This window comes from Siniperca chuatsi, linkage group LG10, assembly GCF_020085105.1.
Source record: "Siniperca chuatsi isolate FFG_IHB_CAS linkage group LG10, ASM2008510v1, whole genome shotgun sequence".
Classification (NCBI taxonomy): Eukaryota; Metazoa; Chordata; class Actinopteri; order Centrarchiformes; family Sinipercidae; genus Siniperca; species Siniperca chuatsi.
The window spans coordinates 13,609,127-13,631,086 of NC_058051.1; the positions used below are offsets into that span (position 1 = coordinate 13,609,127).

At 39.9% G+C, this 21,960-nt stretch overlaps 1 protein-coding gene across 4 annotated transcripts in view; it reads right to left on the reverse strand.

Annotated features, from left to right (window-relative positions):
* Positions 1–21,960, reverse strand: part of cntn3a.1 (contactin 3a, tandem duplicate 1) — an 87,578-nt gene that overhangs the window by 47,701 nt on the left and 17,917 nt on the right. For all 4 annotated transcript variants that reach the window (XR_006379481.1, XM_044210790.1, XM_044210789.1 and 1 more), the window contains exons 4-5: positions 19,313–19,488; positions 9,791–9,886 (exon numbers count right to left, since the gene is read on the reverse strand). Coding sequence is in view for 3 of the 4 variants with exons in the window: in XM_044210790.1 (XP_044066725.1) it covers positions 9,791–9,886; positions 19,313–19,488 (272 nt within the window). In the remaining variant the exon portion in view is untranslated. The remainder of the gene's footprint in view (positions 1–9,790; positions 9,887–19,312; positions 19,489–21,960) is intronic.

Consider the following 21,960-nt stretch of genomic DNA (forward strand, 5'->3'; position numbering starts at 1 on the left):
CACATAATAAGAGGCGTTGCGTTTCAATTACAACATATATCACTTGTGGTTTCTCTCACCATGAACTCCATCCTAGCCTCTATGACTTGTTTCAACCAAAACTTCTTGGCTTAATCCATCCGACCCACAGAGAGAACAGCTGTAATATCCCCTCTCCTCTAAATAATATATCCCAGCTCTCATCCTGACAATGTCATGTATATTTAATGTCTGTTTTTGAAATAATATCTTCCAAAGGTGCAGGGCAAGACAACAGCAAACAAGAGGTTACTAATTGGTTAGTTAAAGATTAATGGTGAGAAACAGGAAGCAGGAAACAGGAAGTGGAAAGCACCAGTGGTTGTATTTGATGATTTGACTTGAGAGCCTTCTGGGGATGGGTGGTAATGGAATAATGCAATCATGACTGACAGTGAGTGGCAGATTTTCATTGTGGTTCCATTTAGCCCTTGTATAATGAACAGGCAGCATCAATTCCCCCTTAATGATCTGAGAGGAGCGAAAAGAAATGGAACATGACAGGCCAAGGACATAGTGAATCCAGAGTGTGTATTGTATCAAAGAAAAGTATATGCACAACTTGTGTCAAAGTTTGTACTCCCAAGTCTATTCCCTAGACAGTAACAGCCATTAACCAGAGCTACCTATCTGTATTCATAACACACAACGACTTCACTATGAAATAGCTTAAGTCACGCACATGGGAAAAATCCCTGCAAGCTATGTGTGTTGTTACTGGCCTCTGTTTTAGGGTAGATGCACTGCATAGAGAAAACAAGTGATTTCAGCCTTGAGTAAATTTAAAAGGCCTGTTTCCATTAGTGAAAGGAGGTCAGATGCATTAGGTCCTGGACTATCCACATTCATTCAGACCCTCTCAAAGCAAAAGATGACACAGACTGACATTGAATGCAAATACAGTACAGTGCAGTGGAACAATGCTGGAGCTCCCCTTGGATATGTGACAATATTTTTCACTTACTATTTTATATTTTTCATTCTTTAAGTGCAACTTCCAACTGCCTTACAGTTTTAGAGCAACCTGGTGCACCAAACAAATTCCTGCAGCTGTCTTGAGGGTTTTGAGGCATCGTTAAAATGAAATAATGGCTTCCTGAATCATGCATGGGATATTGAAATCCTTTAAAGGGGAGATGAGGCAGATCCTTGTCTAAGGCTGTATTGTGCTGATCATGAGTTATATTCTGTCACCCTTTATGAGAGCATGTTTCTCACTCTTCCAACACTCTGAGAGTCGATTTAAATGCCAAGTCTGGATTTTCTGTGTTTCATATGTGCAACAATACAATCACAGTGCTGTAAATATAGTAGAGCATACCATTAATTTTCTGAGCGTATTCTTTAATTTGACACACCTTTCTAATGTATCCATATAATTTCCATGAATGTATCTCGCATTTGCCAAGATCTTTTTTATTCTTATTTTTCAGTCTAAATAGTCTCTTTGTCCACATGTGACAATATTCAGCAACATTTCCCTGCTAAACCTAGTCCAACTTAAAATCAAACTACATTTGTCATAATACATACATGGCTAGGTATCAAAATGCTTTCTTCTATGTTAACACCAAACTTGGTCGTTACACTGAAAACATCTGAAGACAAATTCAGCTGCCTATTGACACTTGAAGAAGCTGGTTCAGACACTGTTTCTGCCTTTTAAAAACCTTTCCTATCATTTATACTAGCATTAATATCACATTGTATATGAACTTTTTCTTTACAGTTCTCTTGTTGGAGCTGCAACTATTAGTCAATTATTTGATTAACTGATGTAGAAAAATGTATTAAATTAACAATTTCGCTAATAGATTAATCATGTAAGTAATTTTTTTAGCAAAAATAGCAAAAATATACTGGTTTCAGCTTGTAAACATTTTCTGGTGTTCTTACTCTTCTGTGATAATAAACTGTATATCTTTAGGTTTTGAATGCTCGGACAAAACTATATTTCCAAATATCATCATTGGATCTGGGAACTTATGACACAATTTGCTTACATTTTACACACCAAATAGTTAATCAATTAATCCTGAAAAAATGATGTGTAGATTAATCGATAAAAAAACAACTGTTAGATGCAGCCTAATTTCTCTTAAAATGAATTTAGAATTCATTCATATTTGTAGTCTAAGAAAGGGGCTGAATGAGGATGAGAATGAGAGAGAGAATGTGACTGTTAAGTGTGTGGGTGTATGTGTATTTATGAATATGTGAGCATGTCACTAAAACAAGATGGGGTACATCATTACCACCACAGCTGTGGCTGGGGTAGCCTTTCAGCAAAGATGTTAGAAAATTGGAGATGATTCATCCTAAAGCACATTTCAATATCCTCAACATCTCCATCAATAGGTATAATCTACGATGACAGGTGCTGAAAATATTGTTAGAAAATGGATCATTCCAAGCACTGTGCTAGGTCTCCAGAGAACAGCTATGATCCATCACAACAAGAAGAGATGAAGGGGTTGTTGGTGTAAATAAAAGCAGTCTGTAAATTACTGGTCGGTTGGACAACATGCTCTGGCTACGTTTATTTGATATAAGGAAAACAGCAGGGAAACAAACTGACCCAGTTTGAATGAATTTGACCAAGATTAGCCATAATCACCATTCACCCATATAAAATTATTGCTGACAGTTAGTCTGAGAGCACTGATGATGCATATTGGATTTTGAACATCCATGTATTTCATATTATCATGTCATAGGTCATTACATTTGACTGTGTATGCTTCATTCATGATCAGTTCTGAATATTTATTACAACAAAATTAGTGTCTGCCTCCTTAAAATACTGTATCTCTGTTGTACTTTTCAGCATCACAAAGTCTATGGTATTCTTTTCTTCATTTCAACAGTATGTCAAAATAACTGACTTGACATTTCTTTATTAATTGACTTGACTTTTCCCCAAATGGAGTTTCTGTACAAACCAGATTTATTACATTTTCGCAAAAATTCCCAAGGTAAATGTTAAAACATTTTTTAAGTAAAATTACTCCTTTTAAGCAAGGCAGCTGTCAGTTGATGGTACATTGTCTTGTCACAGATTGTTCCTGGAAAATGTCAGATGCATGCATTTGACATGCTCATAAAACCGCCATACTTATTTTGGCTAATATTGTAAATATGTGATATATAATATTAATAATTTAATCATGCACACAATCTATATATCATTTTATCTCCACTGCAGTGTTTGATTTGAAGATTATTATGAGAACAACTTAATGTCTGTGACACCATTTGTCACACTTACACTTGTGTAGTTTCAACCATGCTTGTTATTTATATTAGCTATAGTTCCATCTTCAATCAGTAGCAGTGCAAAGACTACTATCCCGGGTTTGTTTGTGTTCAGCATTATATTTTATTAGTTACATCATTTTCTGGTTGAATCCAAATACAGACAAGTATTGTTTGAATTCAATTATCGGTCGATTTAATCTGAGTTGTCAAACATTAGCTTTCTTTGTTCTCAGTTACTTTCTCAGGAGTTAAAAGGGCGTGGCAACTGAACACTTCCTGCTTATTATGCTCTTGCTTATGTCATCAATGATGTCATGTGATGTTAATTTGAGTTAGTTGAGTTTTCCTCAGTTAAGCGAAGTTTGCAATTTAGCCTAGTTTTTTTTTTTAATGGTATACAGGGGCTGGGCTCAAAAGCACGACCAGGACAGCGAGTGTGCAGTAGTAGGTTCCGTTTATTTAGAAGAACACACAATGAGGAACCAGGAGTGTGGAGGTAAGGCTGGAAGCCGGTGGACTGGAGGCAGACCGCCACGAGGTTGAGCAGAGCAGGCAGGCTGAGGCAGGAATACAGTCCGAGACAAGGCAGGTGAGAGCTGTGGTGAAGTCCTCCTGGAAAGCCGGTGGGCAATGCGGAGGCAGGTGAGATGAGCAAACCTGGGCACAGGAAATTAAACAGGTTAATCAGGCATTCTGATAACATGCAGGTAATTACTTAGAGGGGTAGACAAGAGCCAAAGAGTTATACCACTGAGGTAAATGGACGACTTTACGAAGACTGGTGAGAAGAGCCGGGTAGATATTCTGTGAGGTGTGATTGTGGATGGAGAACAGGTGAGCAGCAGTAGATGGTTCGCAGGTGTGTCAGTTGCTGATTGGCAGTGCCTCGGAGCCTCCCCACACACACACACGCGAAGACTAACAGGGGATGATCCAGATGGGTGGAGGGGAGCCGGAAGGCGGGCGCAAAGGACTGGAAGATACTGGTTTGACCTAAGAAACATCGAATGTGGGGGTGGATCTTCATGTTACAAGGGAGCTTTAATTTAATAGCTGAGGGATTGATGATCTCCTCCACCTCATAAGGACCAATGAACCGGGGGGCCAGTTTTCTGGAGTCAATTTTGAGTGAAATATTTCTGGAGGATAACCAAACCTTCTGACCTGGAGAGTATTTGGGAGCCAGTGTCCGGTAGCGGTTCACAATGTGCTGGTTGTTGGCGGTGGAGCGGAGCAGGGCAGCACAGGTATCCCTCCAGATCTTGCGGCAGCGGCGCAGTTGGTGTTGCACTGAGGGGACAGCGATCTCTGTTTCCTGTGATGGAAACAGTGGAGGTTGATAACCTAGAGAGGCTTGAAAAGGTGACACTCCTGTGGCAGCGCTCATCAGCACGTTGTGCGCGTACTCCACCCAGGTCAGATGGGAACTCCAGGATCTGAGGCTGCCTCCAGGTTTTGGTTAGCCCTCTGAATGGCCATTGGTCTGGGGATGAAAACCGATGAGAGGCTAACTGTGGCCCCCAGAGCTAGACAAAAGGCCTTCCAGACGTGAGAGATGAACTGGGGCCCTTGGTCTGAGATGATGTCGGGGGGTATCCCATGCAGGCGGAAAACCTGGTCGACCATGACGTCGGCTGTTTCATGGGCTGTGGGGAGTTTGGGGAGCGCCACAAAGTGAACAGCCATGGAAAAATGGTCCTCCACGGTGAGAATGACTGTATTACCTTGGGACAGAGGTAAGCCAGTCACAAAGTCCAGAGCTATGTGGGACCATGGGCGGCTGGGAATGGGCAGAGGACGATGAGGATTTTCCCCGGGCACAGATGGTGCAGGCTGCCACAAAAACCTGGGTGTCAGCCTCCATGATGGGCCACCAGAAGTGTCTTTTAAGTAGGTCCAGAGTGCGACCAATACCAGGATGACAGGCGAATTTGGAAGTGTGCCATCTCTGGAGTACTTGGGATCGTGTCGTGTCCGGGACGAACAGCCGGTCGGGTGGTCCATTACCTGGATCAGGCTGGGCTTGCTGAGCCTCCCTCACCTTGGCCTCAATCTCCCAGGTGATGGCGGCAATGATACACGAAGATGGGAGAATAGCATCCGGATCCGAGGGGACGTTGTCGGCTGTGTATAGACGAGAGAGGGTATCCGGCTTGACGTTTCTGGACCCTGGCCAGTAGGTGAGAGAAAAGTTGAATCTGCTGAAGAATAGGGCCCACCGGGCCTGTCGTGAGTTGAGCCTTTTGGCAGATTGAATGTAGGCTAGGTTCTTGTGGTCAGTCCACACTACAAATGGCAACTCAGATCCCTCCAGCCAGTGCCTCCATTCCTCCAGTGCTAGTTTGACCGCAAGGAGCTCGCGGTTGCCAACGTTGTAGTTGCGTTCAGCCAGGGAAAGTCGGCGGGAGAAGAACGCACAGAGATGGAGTTTTTGGTCAGAGTTGGAGCGCTGAGAGAGCACCGCCCCCACTCCCGTGTTGAGTGAGGATGGGTGCTGAGGAAAAGAGGTCCTTGAGCCTAGTGAATGCGAGGTCTGCTTCCGGGGTCCATACATACGGAGTTAACGAGGAGGTGAGTTGGCTTAGGGGTGCTGCCACTCTGCTGTTGTTGCAGATGAGTCGGCGGTAAAAGTTGGCGAAGCCTAGGAATCGTTGGAGCTGCTTGCGAGTAGTAGGCTTGGGCCACTCCCCGATGGCTCTGGTCTTTTCCGGGAGAACAGGGGAGCAGCAGTAGATGGTTCGCAGGTTTGTCAGCTGTTGATTGGCAGTACCTTAGAGGCTGCGCCCCACAGCATACACACACGCACACACACACACACACACAAGGAGACTAACAGGGGACAGACAGACAGGAACACTAGGAATGGTACAGCCATACCATGACATTTTTCTCTTTACAATTTTGATACACGTGAACTTTGGTTGCACTTTGTAAATAAGTAAGTCACAGAGTTTCTCGAGTCTGCCTCCTACCACTTTCCTAGACCCTCTGGCCAGGCCCCCTTACATTGTCCTTAAATGAATGGGACAACATTTATGTACTTTACTTTCTAACTCTGATAAGTCAGTGGGGAACTGTAGCAAATTGAGTAATGGAACAAGCAGCAAAAGCAATTGCTACCTAGTGTGCATAAATATAAATCTGCACAACAGTTATCAAATCTAAAATCATAATATAATATTTTCATATAATGAGAAGAAGCATTTACTCTAATGATAATGTAAGTTAATGTAGCTCAGTGGCATTAAAAGTTTTATGTTTGTGTTTTCTTTGCATCTTAGATAATAAAATGATGATGGCAAAACATTTAACAGGCCTACAGATTTTTATGTTAACGTTGATGTAGTTATCATTCCTTTTTAAGAGCAGGTAAAGGCTTCGTATCAGACTGGATGTGACAGATATGGGCCAGGTGCAATGTAACAGTGTTGGTTACTGACAACCACCCCTCCAGGACTCTAGTCCCAAATGATCAGTGTCATGTTGGAGGGAAGTCCAAAGGGAGTTTGGAGTCTAAATAAAGAGGAGTAAGTTTTGGTAACAAATGACAGACGATGAACATGAATTATTTAAGAGAATTATTGAATAAGTCTATCAACATTTCCCTGAAGGCAAAAACATCAAGGCCCAGATATCGTATCTCCAATGATTTAGTCAAATTTTTACCCAAACACACTGTGGCATACATCTTGGTAAACATCTGTGAAGTGTGATGTTGTCAAATATGCAAGATCACAGTCACAACAAAGCAGATGGAATTCTTGAGCAAAGTGCAACATCAGAAGCAAGGGGAGTCTCCTGAATGTTATGAAAATTTGTTTATAAAGAGAGCTGATACATTTTTAATCCTAATTTAAATAAAATGGTGTCCTGAAATCCCCTTATAGCACAAGAGTATAACAACAAAAGATGACAAAGAATATAGAAACCCCTGATGGTTTAACCATCTGTTAGCTAAAAGGTAAATCAATACATTTCATCATGAAAGAAAAAGGAAAAAGCTGTGCAAGTGAAAGGGCAACACACTACATGTGTGAGAAATGTATTTATTTGGTCCCATTATATTAAAAATCTACGGCCGATATCTCCAAAACTCAGCAACTCACACCAAAACTAGATCTCGATGGATAAATAGCATTACAGGTAAGAGGAAAAATACGTATTTTTTATGTTGGGGTGAACTGTCCCTTTAACCTAGAACAGATCAATCAATGCTGCAACAACTGTATACAGCATTTTAAATTGTTTACAATGTACAGTACATAGCAATAGTACATACAACATGAAAGCCATGAATTTAACGCTGTAACCTACACTGACATTCAGCATTCATTAAACATGCAAACAGTCCTGATTATTTTCTTGACTCAAAGGTGACTTAAAGGTGACTCATTAAACTACATCAATATATTACCAAATGAATAAATTAATGGATGGTTACTGAATATCTCCTCCCTTCTCTGACTGGCTTGCAAATAGTACTTGCAGCCTTTTTGTGTAATATGTGCAAATTACCCAAAAGGATTTGGCACATGTAATCTATCCAAGGAGAAGTCAGTCAATGTCGACTCATTTCTGAGCTCATCACTAAAAGGTTGTCCAAGGAGCACTACCCTCCCTGTCAATGCACTCACATAAAGGACGTAATCTTCCTCTTCCAAGCATTAGTCTGGTGCCTGCAGGACTGCCTACACAACAAGAGACGAAGCTTCTAGAAAGAAACTACACTGAATTTTGCATATGGGAAACTGTCCTGACTAAATCAGAGCTGTTTCCCTACGAATAATGAATAAACTATTTATAATTTGAAATGATGTGCCCAGATTTTTCAAATTATTTTTGGACACTGTCATGACACTGCTACTAAAGCCCAACACTCCTGACAACGCTGCTGTTTTGTTTTTAGCTGGATGATGTGTGTGTTGGCATTTGAACACCTTGCGCCAGGGGATGATTCTAAAAAAAAGGCATTACACTACGAGGCTGCCAAATGTAAGCATATGGCTCATTGTTCCAGCTTTTCTTGTCAACACAAGGTGAGATGTCTCATTATAATATATACAGAACAAAGCACTACAAATGTAGGTCTACTGTTAGGTTTGCAAGTGACTGTGTGATAAAAACAAAAGCACCTCATCCAATTCTCGCTGCAGCAGCTGAACAGCATGGTTTCACACAGTAGCAGCACATGAATTAGTACACGTGTTTTCCAGTTTGTTAACTGCTCCTCAGTGTCATACTGTATAGCTATTGAACGATAAACAAGCTTCTTATTTTCCCACAAAATTAGATTGCATTCAGGATAATGACATATTTGTGTTAGTTTAAGGTGTGTCATTATTAGGGCTGGACAATATGGCCAAAATCAATATCACAACATATATGACATATATGATAACATAATATGACAATATGAACATTCTTGCCATCATGATATGTCAAATGTATGCAAAATTACATATAAAATGATCAAATTAATGTTCAATACAATTAACTGTGTCTAACTCTTATGCATTATATGAGACTTCACACATGTGAAACCAATACCTCAAAAACTCATTTCATTTTCTCTAATTATTCCAGTTCTCCAATCATTAATTTGGGCAACAGAACTGAGTAAAATTCATCATGATACAATTCCACCAAAAGTTGATACACAATAATATTGAATACTACTAATAGTAATTGCCCAGCCTTAGAAGACATTAGCAATAAAATAAAATTAATAATCACAGCTTTTTGACACACCGACCCTCATATTACACCCTGGCTCTGGATTCAGAGTCAACTGGAAAAACCATACTGGTATTGAGATTCAACACCATAAGACATACCATAAGAGTGACATACCATAAGAGTCACAAAATATATAATAGAGTCAATGCTTTTTAAAACGAAAATTAAACTGAGAAGGATAATTTGGTGTAAGCCAGTGAATACCTTCAGTAAAAACACAATCACTACGGTCGAGAATTACAATCAGCCTTGCTGGCTGGTAGAGTAAAAAGCCCATCTCCAGACCGCTGTGTAGGAGTTAATAGCACTGGATGCTAACTCCCATTGATAACGTCATGGATGCAAAGGGCTGATGAAAAGCAAACAAAGCAACTTCAGAGAGGAGCTCTATTACTCAGCCTGGCAGGGCCACAGCCACAAACCGCCTCTCCAGTCTGCATGCCAAAGTTTTTCCTTGCCCCCATTGAAAATCAGGCTGACAGGCCAGAGTGTCCCAAAGTAAAAATGACTCACTCCACTGACCTCAACAACACAAACAGCCAGGAGATCTGAGGGGGAGAGCACAAACATGACTTCCACTTTGTCCAGATAAACACTGAGTAGATGAGGAATCAGGGAAGTGATACCACATTATGTTCGACATTTCTGTGTAAAACTGACAGTGACTCTTCACTGATATTGAGTATTTGTTGAACTGCAGCACACATGATTGATTGTGTAAGGTAGCGATTCAAATAAAAATCTTCACGACAAAAAACTTCAGAATAGGCCATCTTACCTCCAGAGTGGGGTGGCGGGCCACACAGTAAGACTACTCCTTGACCTTCACGAACCCTCACTGGACTTCTTCTCTGGGTCTTGAAGTTCTCCAAGTCTGTTTACCACAACACAAAAGCAATAAAGCAAAATAATCAATTAATTTTTCACAAAAGCAATAAGCACACAGGAAGCAAGCTGGACATGCCTAGTTGTTTACAAACATTAAAATGCACTACAAGTCATATTTGTGGTTGCTTAATAACTTCATATCTGGTTAGAGCACAGCTTCAGACCAGAGTTTAACAGTGCCATATGATGCAGAACTTTTGCATATTGTTGTGAAACACCTATGCTAATGTTAAATAAATGCAGACAAAGTGCTGTAAAGTCCTAAACACTTCTGACTGGAGCAGAAAGCAATTCCTCAAGTATAAGTCACACATGAGTGAATTTAATTGGAACTGCGTATTGTTATCACTTTCTGTGTTTCATCCACTGCACACAGACCAGCAACAATTAAATGACTAAGACTGAAACATCATTTGTATGGAGACCGATTACTTGTTGACAACCTACTGAGAGAATGCAAATAGAGATAGCAATCCTTGAACACTTTGCCTTTTCTTTCCTGCTGTGGCTCTTGGAGATATCGCAGGCAGTGCAGCCAAATATGCGGCTGCCATATAATGACATAATCAAGACTGAATTCAAAAACAGAGAGAAAGGATGCAAAACTGACACCTCCTGTGTACAAGCACAGCAGGATGAGCCTATGCATAATAAATACATTTCGTGATCTTTGCAGACCTTGTGAGTAATGGAAAATTACATCCGCAGAACAGTATTACATTATCATGATTGAAAGCCGCTTTTGTTTGGTTCACAAATGATTTAGCGGAAAGCTCCTGTATGACTTCACAAATTAATTAGTACATGATTAAATTCTTTTCATATTTGGCAGACAGATTGTGTGTATGCTTCAGTAGCCAATTCTAAATCTATGGCTGATCCATGTGTACGATCGCATAAAGCTTCTCTGAGCATAAACAGATTCAGCACAGTTAGGGTCCCTCTGGACCAGCAAGCCGTCTATAGATTGCTCTAGTTGTGCTGAATCTCCTAAATGAATGCGAGAAATGTGTTAATTTATCCTTTTTATGCTGTGTATGCCAATAATGTTTGTAAAAGCAATCATTATCAGCCCTCTGATGATGTTCACGTAATGTCATGATTAGCTTCACTTAAAATCACGTCTTAATGTAACAGTAGTGCTGTCAATCTAATAAATAATAAATAATAAAAAACTCAACAATAAATAATGTTTGTAATTTGATTGAATCTTGCTTTCACAGCCAAATTTCAAACTGAACTCAAATTGAAGCTTTGAGACTGTTACATATCCAGTATAAGCCATTGCTTGCAGATGTTAGCAAACCAGCATTGGAAACCCAGAGAGGCAGAGATAAAATAATTTTTCTGTTGGCTGACCAAAGCATATACGTTTCTTCTAATTTTATCTGCTTTATTTAAATATATTGAGACTTACCAACAGATTAAAAACAAGACAGAGAGTCTACAGCCACTCTAGCGGCTCTGTGAGGCTGTACGTTGAGCGCTTTGTGATAAATGCTAATGTTTAGCAGCATGCACAATACCAGGACCCTGAAACTGAATTATTCATTTTATTATTTAAACCTGCGACATGTCAAAATGTCTGTGAAAAAGGCTTATAGTTGTCAAGACATTTCACTCAAAACCACAAATGTCAACCTGCCGGTGGTGCTAGAGGAAAAGGCAAGGGATCACCAAAGTCAGTGGGACACATCCTCTGGGGACCATGAATGTCTGTAATTTCTGAAACGTCATGACAGTCCATTCAATGGTGGAACAACTGACAGACCAACCAACACTACATTGCCATCCCTAGAGCCATGCCAGTAGCTTGGCTCAAAATGAGGGAGTCTTTTTTTAAATTGCTCCATTTTTTCACCTACCTCAATATACTCTTTTGGCTTAGTGAGCAGGCCAACAAGCTATCTGATAACATATTAAACTATAGCTGCTCTTCCAGGGCCGTTAACCTGCTGAGTCAGACAGTACCTCCCAGCAGCTGCAGTAGCAATGATTCTGAATGGTTTGATGTTGTGAATCATTTGGTTTGAGTTAATATTCTGCACACTGTTGTCATCCGAATGCTGATAAGAAGTAGTACACTATCTACAAATTTGCTACCGATGTGTGTGGTTCCTTAGACAGAAAATATGTCTGTGTATGTCTGAGTACCTCCCTGTATCTCCAATATCTTCAAAGCTTGTCATTAGCATTGCTTCAGGAGTCTGCTCCCTGATTTATGGTTTTCCAACAATTGGATCGCTCTATTGAAAAATCCTATAATATTAATAATAAAGTGCAAACAGGAAAAACAAACTGTACTGTACAAACAATACTAAGAACAAAGGACAAAATAAAATACCAAATAAACATATATATGTACACATACATTCCCATTAATTATATAACATATACAGTACATATATACATGCACAGAGACATACATGTACACACACAACCTCACACACATGCACATTTGCCAGATTAAAAAACGATTATAAGAAAGCCTTACGATAAAAGTGAGTGACTTAAAAGAACATACATACATACTATTTTGACCCCTGAAATTTATTTCGAACTTAAAAATGGCCATAATATGGTGCTAAAAAAGTGAAATAATTTTTTGACTAGCAAAGGCATCTTGCTCCAGGTGAAGGGAAATATGCCTTTGGAAACGTCAGTGTATTGTGTGTGTTCTATGTATCTTCAGTTTCGATACAGTAATGCCTTAGTCAACATACAATTGAATGGAGATTGAAAATAATGTATTGAAAACTTCTTTTAAAATTCTTAAAGTATGCATAGATGGAATATGTTTTGAATTGCAAAACAATTTCATATTACACATACATTAGAGTATCATATTTCTTTTAAAATCATCAATACGACAGACTTTTAATTTACTGTCAGTTTACCAGCTGCACAGGTGAAGAAGGTTCTCAGTTTGGAAAAAAGAAAAGACTACATTCACAGATGAAACTGTCTTCTCTCTCTCTTCTTATCCAGTCCTTACCACTAAGTGAAGCAGCTCACGTGAGGCATCTGCCCCAAACAAGCATTAAGTGTGTGTGTGTGGTTGCTGTAGGGGGCACAAAGTTGGTTTCGAAAAATGCTATATCAAATTAAATATTTTGGGCCAGATATTGGGTGTTTTTTGCCTGCCATGCCCTTACCCTCAGTAGACACAGGGAACAACATACAGGATCAGATTTAACTCTTTTCTAAAACCAGGCTCACACATTAGAAAATATCAGTTGCTCAACTCACACTGAGAGTGAAGCTCTCCTGATCAATATTCCTTTGGAGTATGGTGGGGCGTAAATGAGCTAGACACACTAAAAGCCAACAATGCCTGACAACCCAAGCTGTTCTGCACCCCGTGGATCATCTTATCAAGCCTATCACGGCTCTGCACCTCCATGTGCTTCTCCATGGCAGGGTTCAGGCTATTTTGAGTGCTTTCAGATCCATGAAATTGGATGTGAATTTGCATTTTTGTGCTAGCTACATCACTGTGACCCATTGTAATGAATGAGAGGCAATTGTAGAGAAGAAAAAATTAAGCTATTCTGTTGGAGTGTAAGCTCAAGGGCAATTTGTGATGTGGCTACATTTGTCACTTAACCAATGGACAAAAGCCATAAAGAGTTTTAAAAAAACTTCCAATTGGGCCTTTATTTGAAGTTCTCTAGCTATGGTATATCATTTGGCTGCAATAAAGGGTTATTTTGTATTTCTGATGAGTGCACTCAGTAGAGTGCAGATCTCCGCCAGGTGTGTCTGGGGTAGGGGTTTCACAGAATAGTCAACTAGTTGACTATCAAAACCAGTCGTCGACAGTGTGCATCATTGTAGACTAATCGTTCATCTATGGTTTTAGCATGGTGCCGTAAAAAAGCAGTGGCAATGCATCTACAGCAGATATGCAGCTGGGAGTGCTGTGGGTAGTTGGTGTTGACAAGTCATAGTTGTCATGTGTGATTTTAGCACTGTGCAGTGTGGCGTGCTAAAGCAGCAGACATGTAGCAAGAGCAAGAGGCAGAAAGAAACATGGCTGTATGTCCCAATGCTCTACTACAATCAACAGTGTGGAAATACTTTACCAGAGCAGATAAAACCATCAGCTGCAATATATGTAAATGAAGTATCACAACAGTACCAGCGCTATGCATAACCATTTAAAACTACACCCGCTTATGGGTAGCACCAGCAGCGGCAACGTAGTGAACAAAGTAGGTAGACGACAATCTGAGAATTCTCTAAACGGCCGATCACCGACCACAGAAAAATAAAAATAACAGGTCTGTTAGTGAATTTCATTGTGAAGGATATTCAACCACTTGCTGCATTCTCTAGATATGGCTTTAGGGACATCATCAATTTTTTTCGAACCGGGTTATCCCCTCACATACTATGCTGGTTGTAATTGAGACCTTTTTGACGAAAACTGATCATTGTTATTGGGTGAAAGAAATATGATATATCTCCTGTGATTAATCAACTACTACTTTTTGGGAGTAGTTGATGACTACTAAAATGCAGCAGTCGAGAATGCCCTAGTCTGGGGTAGCGATGCGCAGATTGGCTTTGACGATACACACACACACACTTCTTTGCTATTGGTTGAGGCTGCGACATCGTCGGTCAAAGTTCACCAAAGTTGAACTCCACGCGAAGCGAAGATGCAAATTTGCTGTGCCACCAGAAGCAAATGTTTTATCACCCCTTCGCTCGCATAGAATGGAGGTGAACAGGAGGCAAATATTCACCAGTGTTAATTTTGTGCATGTGTGACCGTGTCGGAAATCATCCACCCGCCACCCACGCGAACAAATAATTTTCTCTGATTTCATTCCGGTCTCTGTAGGCTAGCCTATATTGCCTTTTAAATTATATCGAGCTTCGTGAGCCTTCCAGGTGATTTCTTTCCTGTGTGTTGTATTGCTATATGAGCAGCTATTTATACGTGCAGTAATGTCATAGCAAATATCGTGGGATATTTACTACTAAAAAAAGGAGTTAGAAACTTGACAGGACAGAGGAAACTCTCAAGAGGACACAGAATTAAACTTTTAGCTTCTGAAAAAAATTTTTTAGACAGCTGTGATGGAGTTCAGGATTTATCAAAAGGACGGCTGCTTTACTCCAAACAATTTCACTGTATGAACCTGGACTGTGTGTGTGACATTTTGGATGTGTAGCAGAACACAGAACATTAATTAACTTTAGATCCTGACCAATCCTGATGGTTGGGAGATTTAAATAATCAATGAAGTTACGCTGCTGTGCCTCGTGCTAAATGCGTGCAGCATCTTTCTTAATGGGGAGTGCAGGAAGTGCACGGCTGTGTGTCCAGCGTGTATGCATGAGAGTAGTGGAATGATTCCAAACTGAAGCAGTTGTTGATCACTTGCGGCCCCTACTGGCCAGTTAAGAGGAGTGAGGAATCAGCAGTCAATGGCGGTATAAAACAGACCAGTCAATAAAATAAGCATTTTGTGATTAACTTAAGTGTTAGGTATAAATTTTAACTAGCTGGTGGCTCAAGATGATAATACCAGGGTATTATCAAAATCTATTAATCCAATAACCAAAGTCATTAGGATTCATCCTCGTAGGAACATGATTGTCTGTCCCAAATGTCATGCCAAGTTGTAGAGATATTTTACTCTGGACTAAAGTGTTTGAATGGCAGGCCGACAAACATTGCCATATCTAAAGTAATGAATATTACCCTTACCCACTACCTCTAGGGTAATGAATAAAAGGAAACTATATAAAAAATAGACTAAAAGGCCACATGTTAGTGAAGGTTTCAAAAGAACATCTCCCTTTTCTTACCAAACCAAAATCATGTCTTTTTTAGAGCTGCAAAGTTGAAGAAGGCCAATGTTGTTGGAGTTAGTCACCTCCCACCCATCTGTAGTCAAACAGTAAATTGGAAGAGCCTTGGAACCAATTTTAATGGGTTGACATTCACTGATTTTTCAGCTTTACCCACTAATGCCATCCTTCTATAAAGCCTTTTTACCTAACCATTTACTTTTCCTGGATTACTTAAAAAAGGGGTAAAAGTGCATGTTAATCTATCTACAATTCAGGAGTCTAAATAGCAAAATGATAGCGGTGTGGTGTAAAGGCATGAGGAGATCTTGGATTACTGAATTAAATCATACTTGCACTCAAGACCAACTCCAGTTCTTAGGCTAATTCACCATCTTGTCTGACCACTAGACTTTATGTGATATGTATGTTTTTACTCTTGTTGATTTATATTTTCACATTATGGATGGTTTTATATGTAACTGTCTTTTAATGCAGTGTTTTATATATGAATGGGGAATGGGAAGAAACAACACATGTACAGTGCAGCAAGGTTTAATAAAACCTTTCTAAAACACTCAAAAATTAGAAAGTGTGAAAAACTAATTGAAAAGTATTGTCCTAACTTACACAATATCTATGGAATGTTACATTGAAACCTCAGAAGCTACAAGATTAGTAACAGAGTATATGTTTCTAAAGTGTAGCCTGTTGAATTATGCTTTCACCATGCTGCAAGATGTGTGGCTATTTCTGAAAGCAATTATCTGCTTTTTACATCTGTAATTTACAGCTAGCCATTTCTTCATGCAATACATGACAAAGTTAGAAATTTCTAAGTCAATATTCTTACCATGTAGAATCTAGTCTTTACTGGAGAACCACTGATTGTGGCTGTAGAGATAGGTAGATAGTTTATTTGTCCTCAAGGAGGAAATTCATTTCCACAGCGGGAGGGGGAAGGGTTACTAATCACTAAGTAAAGATGTGTAAACTTAATTACTGACTACATAAATAATTTGTGCGCAAAAAGGCACAAGTGAAGTGCAACAAGTTGCAAGAAGTACAATCAACAAGTTCTAAAAAATGTTGTTACCATGAAAGAAATTAATGATTAATACTGGTACATAGTGAAAAACCATCATCTGCTCTCATGTTTATGTGCGTCTCATCTTCCCTCCCCTCTCCTCTGTTCTTCAGAAGCATCATGCAGTGAACCCCTAACAGTGAGTGACACATGACATTTGAGGAGTGATGAACATCTAAGGGGCCTAATTCTTACAGAGCGCTACTGCTGGTGTCTCCTGACAATTATAACACTGTTATGAAGTGCTGCATTCAGAAAATGCCCGCTGCCTTCCTCCCTAAAAGATGATTTGAAACCCAGATTGAGCACTTAGCATCAGTGCTGACAATAAATGTTACTGTCCCTTTCCTCAGATGCTCTCCAGCTCAAAACAGACTTAATTTTCACCTGAGGCAAAAGCAATGAATAAAGAGTACAAAGCTGATGGAAATGAGAGAAGCAAAAAAAAAAAAACAAGAGATAGAAATCTTGCAAAGTAATTACACAGATAAGGCAGTTAGGTTAGACTGGAGCCAGTGAGAAAAGAAATGCTAATTATGTGCAATTACAGGACTGAATTTGATAGGAGAAATCATGAGCACCAAGATACAACGGAGTCGCATCCTGCATTGCTTTCATAAATACAGCTATTTCACCCTTCATTAAACACTGTGTCGCCCTTGTGGCTTTATAAGCAACACAGCATCTAGGCTGTAGCATGTTCCTTCTTCGGGACAGGCATCCAATACAATTGCAATCTGTTGCATCTTGCATCAGTGAAAATCCTTTCACTTACACCAAAAATATCTCCAGGAGATTAGGAAACGCAATATGACGTGATAACCAACTAGATTATTCCTTCCAGCACTCCCAGCAGGCCAACAGAACCTTTTAAACATTTAAGTCTGTATTGTCAACAGGATCAAGAACCTTTATACATTTAGAGGTTTAAGCCCTTACCAGATGGTAACAGAAACTGTTACATCATCCATCCTTCAGAGGATTAAAAATGTAGGCTATTTTAACTCTTGTGTGCTTTAACTTATATGTATGCACTGCACATTCATGCAATACAAATTTGATGTTATGGGACATCATTAGTCGGTGCAAATCTAAGACACTGATCTTGTTCACCATCACCAGCAAGGATATTTATGAATGAATTGCCAAATATAGATTAGATAAGCATGCTTTAATCACTGTTCTACCTTTGTTTTCTGCAGTGGTGCCCAGAAGCATTGGTTTTAAGCTAACAGGCTTGATAAGATTACCTGCTACACATTATTGTAGATCCTTTTTTCTTCATTAATGGCCTTTACCTTGGTCTTTGTCTCACAGAGTTATTACAAGACCGAGACAGGTGCAAGCCCCTTGGTGTTTGAAAGAGCATATTGAGCTACTCTGAGTCAGAGTCTGTTACAAATGACACGATACTGACTCTCATAACAGGCTGCTCCCTCCATGAATTATTCCCTTGACCTGAGACCCGCTCAATCATACAGCACACTTAATTAAGTTAAACCAAGAGCAATAAATAAGATGTATGACACATCAGCACTGATGCTTGTCCTCATCCGTTGACAAAAGCAGCAGGTCCCAGGTCAGGCCCAGGCAATGGATGAGACCAATCACAATGAGTTCAGATCAGGCCTCAAACATTGATAGGAAATGTGAATATGATCAACAGCCTGCTGACAACTCAGGGCACCAATTTGTACTATATGCTGAAGATTTAATGCTGCTTTGTGACAAAGAAGCACCAAATCGTGGCTAGATGGATACCTCTGGTGCTCTCCTCGCCAAGGATCATCTCTGCGTCTGGTATGGCATAGAAACAGACATCAGAATTCAATCTAGCCACACCATCTGTTCACAGATATCAGGGCTGTCATTTGATATGGGCTGCCCATCAAGAGTGGAGGCCTCAAGCTCACCTTGCCATCAGAGATGCCTTAGACTCTGGTCTTATAAAATGTGATGGATGAAGGCTGTAAAGCATCAACTACATGGGGTCTGTCAAGGCCCACCACACAATCATCACAGAGGTGTGAGAAGTTTAGAACGACCAGGCAGAGTAAACACCAGCACTGGAGCTCTAATCAGGGTTAAAGGATAAAAACATACCGTGATAGAAACATGGCTAGTTAATTTGCATTTTTTCATTAATAACTTAATCAGTATCAGCCTACTGTAAGATTCTCTTGTTGATGGTTGTTTTTGATCAGGTCTGACAACAAACAATATCCAGAGAATCCTACTGGGTCATTTTACTTTCAGTGAACCAGAACGTCTGATGTTTAATGAAACTGATACTTTCTAAGGCAAATAACTGAACTCAACTCAAAAGAACTGAAGCTGAATTGAAGTGAGCTAAAACTTAATTGAAGTGAAATAATAAAACTGAAAAGAACACAAATTGTTCACGACAATCAAACAAAACTATCACATTTTTGTATTATTTTATTTATGCTAATTAGAACAGGGTAATTACCTATCATTCTCAAATGACACATTGTTTTTTAAAATATAATATGGACTTACATGCAATGTGCAGACTGGCCTCTCTGCTGACGATGGTGCCAAAAGAGTTTGATGCCAGGCACTGATAGATGCCAACATCTCCCTCTTTATTCAGATGGCTGATGTGTAGGTTTCCTCCCATGAGAGAGTAACGTGACCCTGGCCTGGGCAGGATGAAAGAGTCATTGAGTTTCCACCTGTGAATGTAAGCACATGATACACAACAAAAAACTCTTTAATACAGAAAGTTTCGATGCCCTGTATTTTGTCATACCCATGTGCCTGGTGTCTGATAATCAATTCTGATAAATTCACTCAGCCACATTGCAAGGAGTCCAATCAACGTAAAATACAGACTACCCAGTAGTCTAAACTGTGTCCAAACAGCCCTTATTCTGGATAAAGAAGACAGTCATTTCAAAAGACTCTTAATTTCTGTTCAGGCTTTTTCTCACTTCAAACACAACTCTTACTCACAAATCAAATGCTCTACATTCATCTGACATTTTATTTTTCTATTCAGTCTGTTTGTCCATCAACCACAGCCACATGAGGGATGCCCTTTCATCATGAATCAAATTCCTCCCTTCCAATCATAGTGATTATCAGACACGGGGGCCAAGCACCAGGACTGCTCAAACAAAATGGCCACATGTAAAACACTGGATAATGGTGCTTTTTGATTAAACCTCTTGTTTTGAATAATATGGTAGTCCAGCAAGTGTGTGTGTGTGAGGGAGAGAGAGAGAGACCAGAAAGATGCAATTGCCAGCAATCAACTTTTAACTGTGCAAGATGTCTATGTGGCTTGATTTGGGAGACTTAATGTTGATCACTTTGCATAATTAAGGCTTATGGTATGGGAAAACTCGCTGAGTTGATGACACCAATTCAACCAAATGCAGCATGTGAACATAACCTCCTACAAGATTATGTAGACTACCAGGCTCAGCCTCTATTCACTGTGAACAGTAAAGAGTTTACAACAACACATGAAAAAGGATTTAACTTGTTTTGCAGAAAACTTTCTAAATATATTCAGTTACATTTCATCAATTCAATAGGTTGCTGAAATTGTCTGCATTATACCCAGGCAAAGTTAGTGTGCAAATGGAACTTTCATTCTCAAGCCAAATCACAGTCAAAGGAAAAGAAAATGAGAAAAAAGAAAAGACTAAACACAGACTAACAAAAAAAAAGTGACACTTGCAAAAGGGGACACTTTTCATTGAAGAAATACAGCATAATTAGGTTGAATGTTAGCTCCTTGGTCTTGATTAGATTTTCAAAGCTCTCTGAAGAAAAAGGAAGCTTGAGGTTTCTATTTCTGACTTTCTTCCTTTTTCAGTGGGAAGGCTTTAGACAAAGAGAGCGAGAGACAGGGTTGAAGAAGGGAGCGAATGGGGGGACATATGCAGCGGAGCGGTGCTCAACGGCAGATTGGCTGATTAGATTGATTTAGTGATTTGGTGTTGCAGCTGGAACTGGTCCAAGAGCTCCAGATGAGACAAATCAAGGGGCCATGGTGACAACTTGGAGTGGGGGCTTAATGTGGCACGGCCATTGAGTAGTCTTAGACAAATTCATTTGTCCTTGACGCCCCTGAAATAGACCTGCCTACATACTCAGCAGTGAAGAGCCACTCAGCATATGGTGTCCTGCTGCTGAACCTCAAAAGGACCCAAAAACCTTTCAAAACTAATTTCCAAAGCTGGCACAAGTGAAAAAAATTGCCAAGGCGATGACAGCACTGTGTTGTATGCTGACTGAACTAACAATGCAGCAATATGTCCATCTGAATATCAGGCCCATTGTTAAAAGGGATAAAAGTATGATATCTTAAGAGCTTGTGATCAATCTGAAAATCACTTCTTAATGTGGTATATCAACTGCCACAGTTGGTGGCACTTGCTGTAATTAAAGAGCTAATTAAAGCAGAATTTGATTTGATATGGAGCCGGGCACACTTTCAGAACTTGAACTCAGAAGGGCAAAAAAACTTTGATTTGAACTCATAAATTGGTTTTTCATTCTAAAAAGTAGGACTATCCAGACGCTGAAATAGCGACTGATTGCTTAATAAGTATTCCAGCCGATCCAAGTGATAAGATCTTGTACATTCATTTCAATTTGTGCCCATTAGGCATAACACCAAGGATCTTCAAGCTACATTAACGGCTGCATATGCTGATGTTATGAGGGATCGTTTCAACCTATTACACATTAAATGCTTGGCTTTGCAATTTGCATTTAATTACACTGACAGGAGTACAACAGCTATGTGGCCCCATTTGATAGACTACGAATTAATAGCTTACGCGCTTGATGCACTTTAAAGCAAATCATCGTTTGTCATTTGTTTTCATTTGTCATCATTTTAGCAGCAGAGGAACTTGCCATCAATTTGTTTCTAACACATTTGCCGGGGGACCGCTCAACCTCACAGGGCCAGCGTACTGAACAAGGACAACGAAAAGCCACTATTTTTCTGCACCTCAGTCCATCAAGTGATTTGAATCATGTTTATCATGTAGTGATAACCTCCAAATCAGATGCCCTGTAGTAATGTCTTAGCAGCCTTGGGCAGTGATGCTGTACATAAAACGTTAAATGTAGCAGGCCTAAAGCAGAGCGATGGAAAGACAACTTCTGCCATATAATTTCTGGCA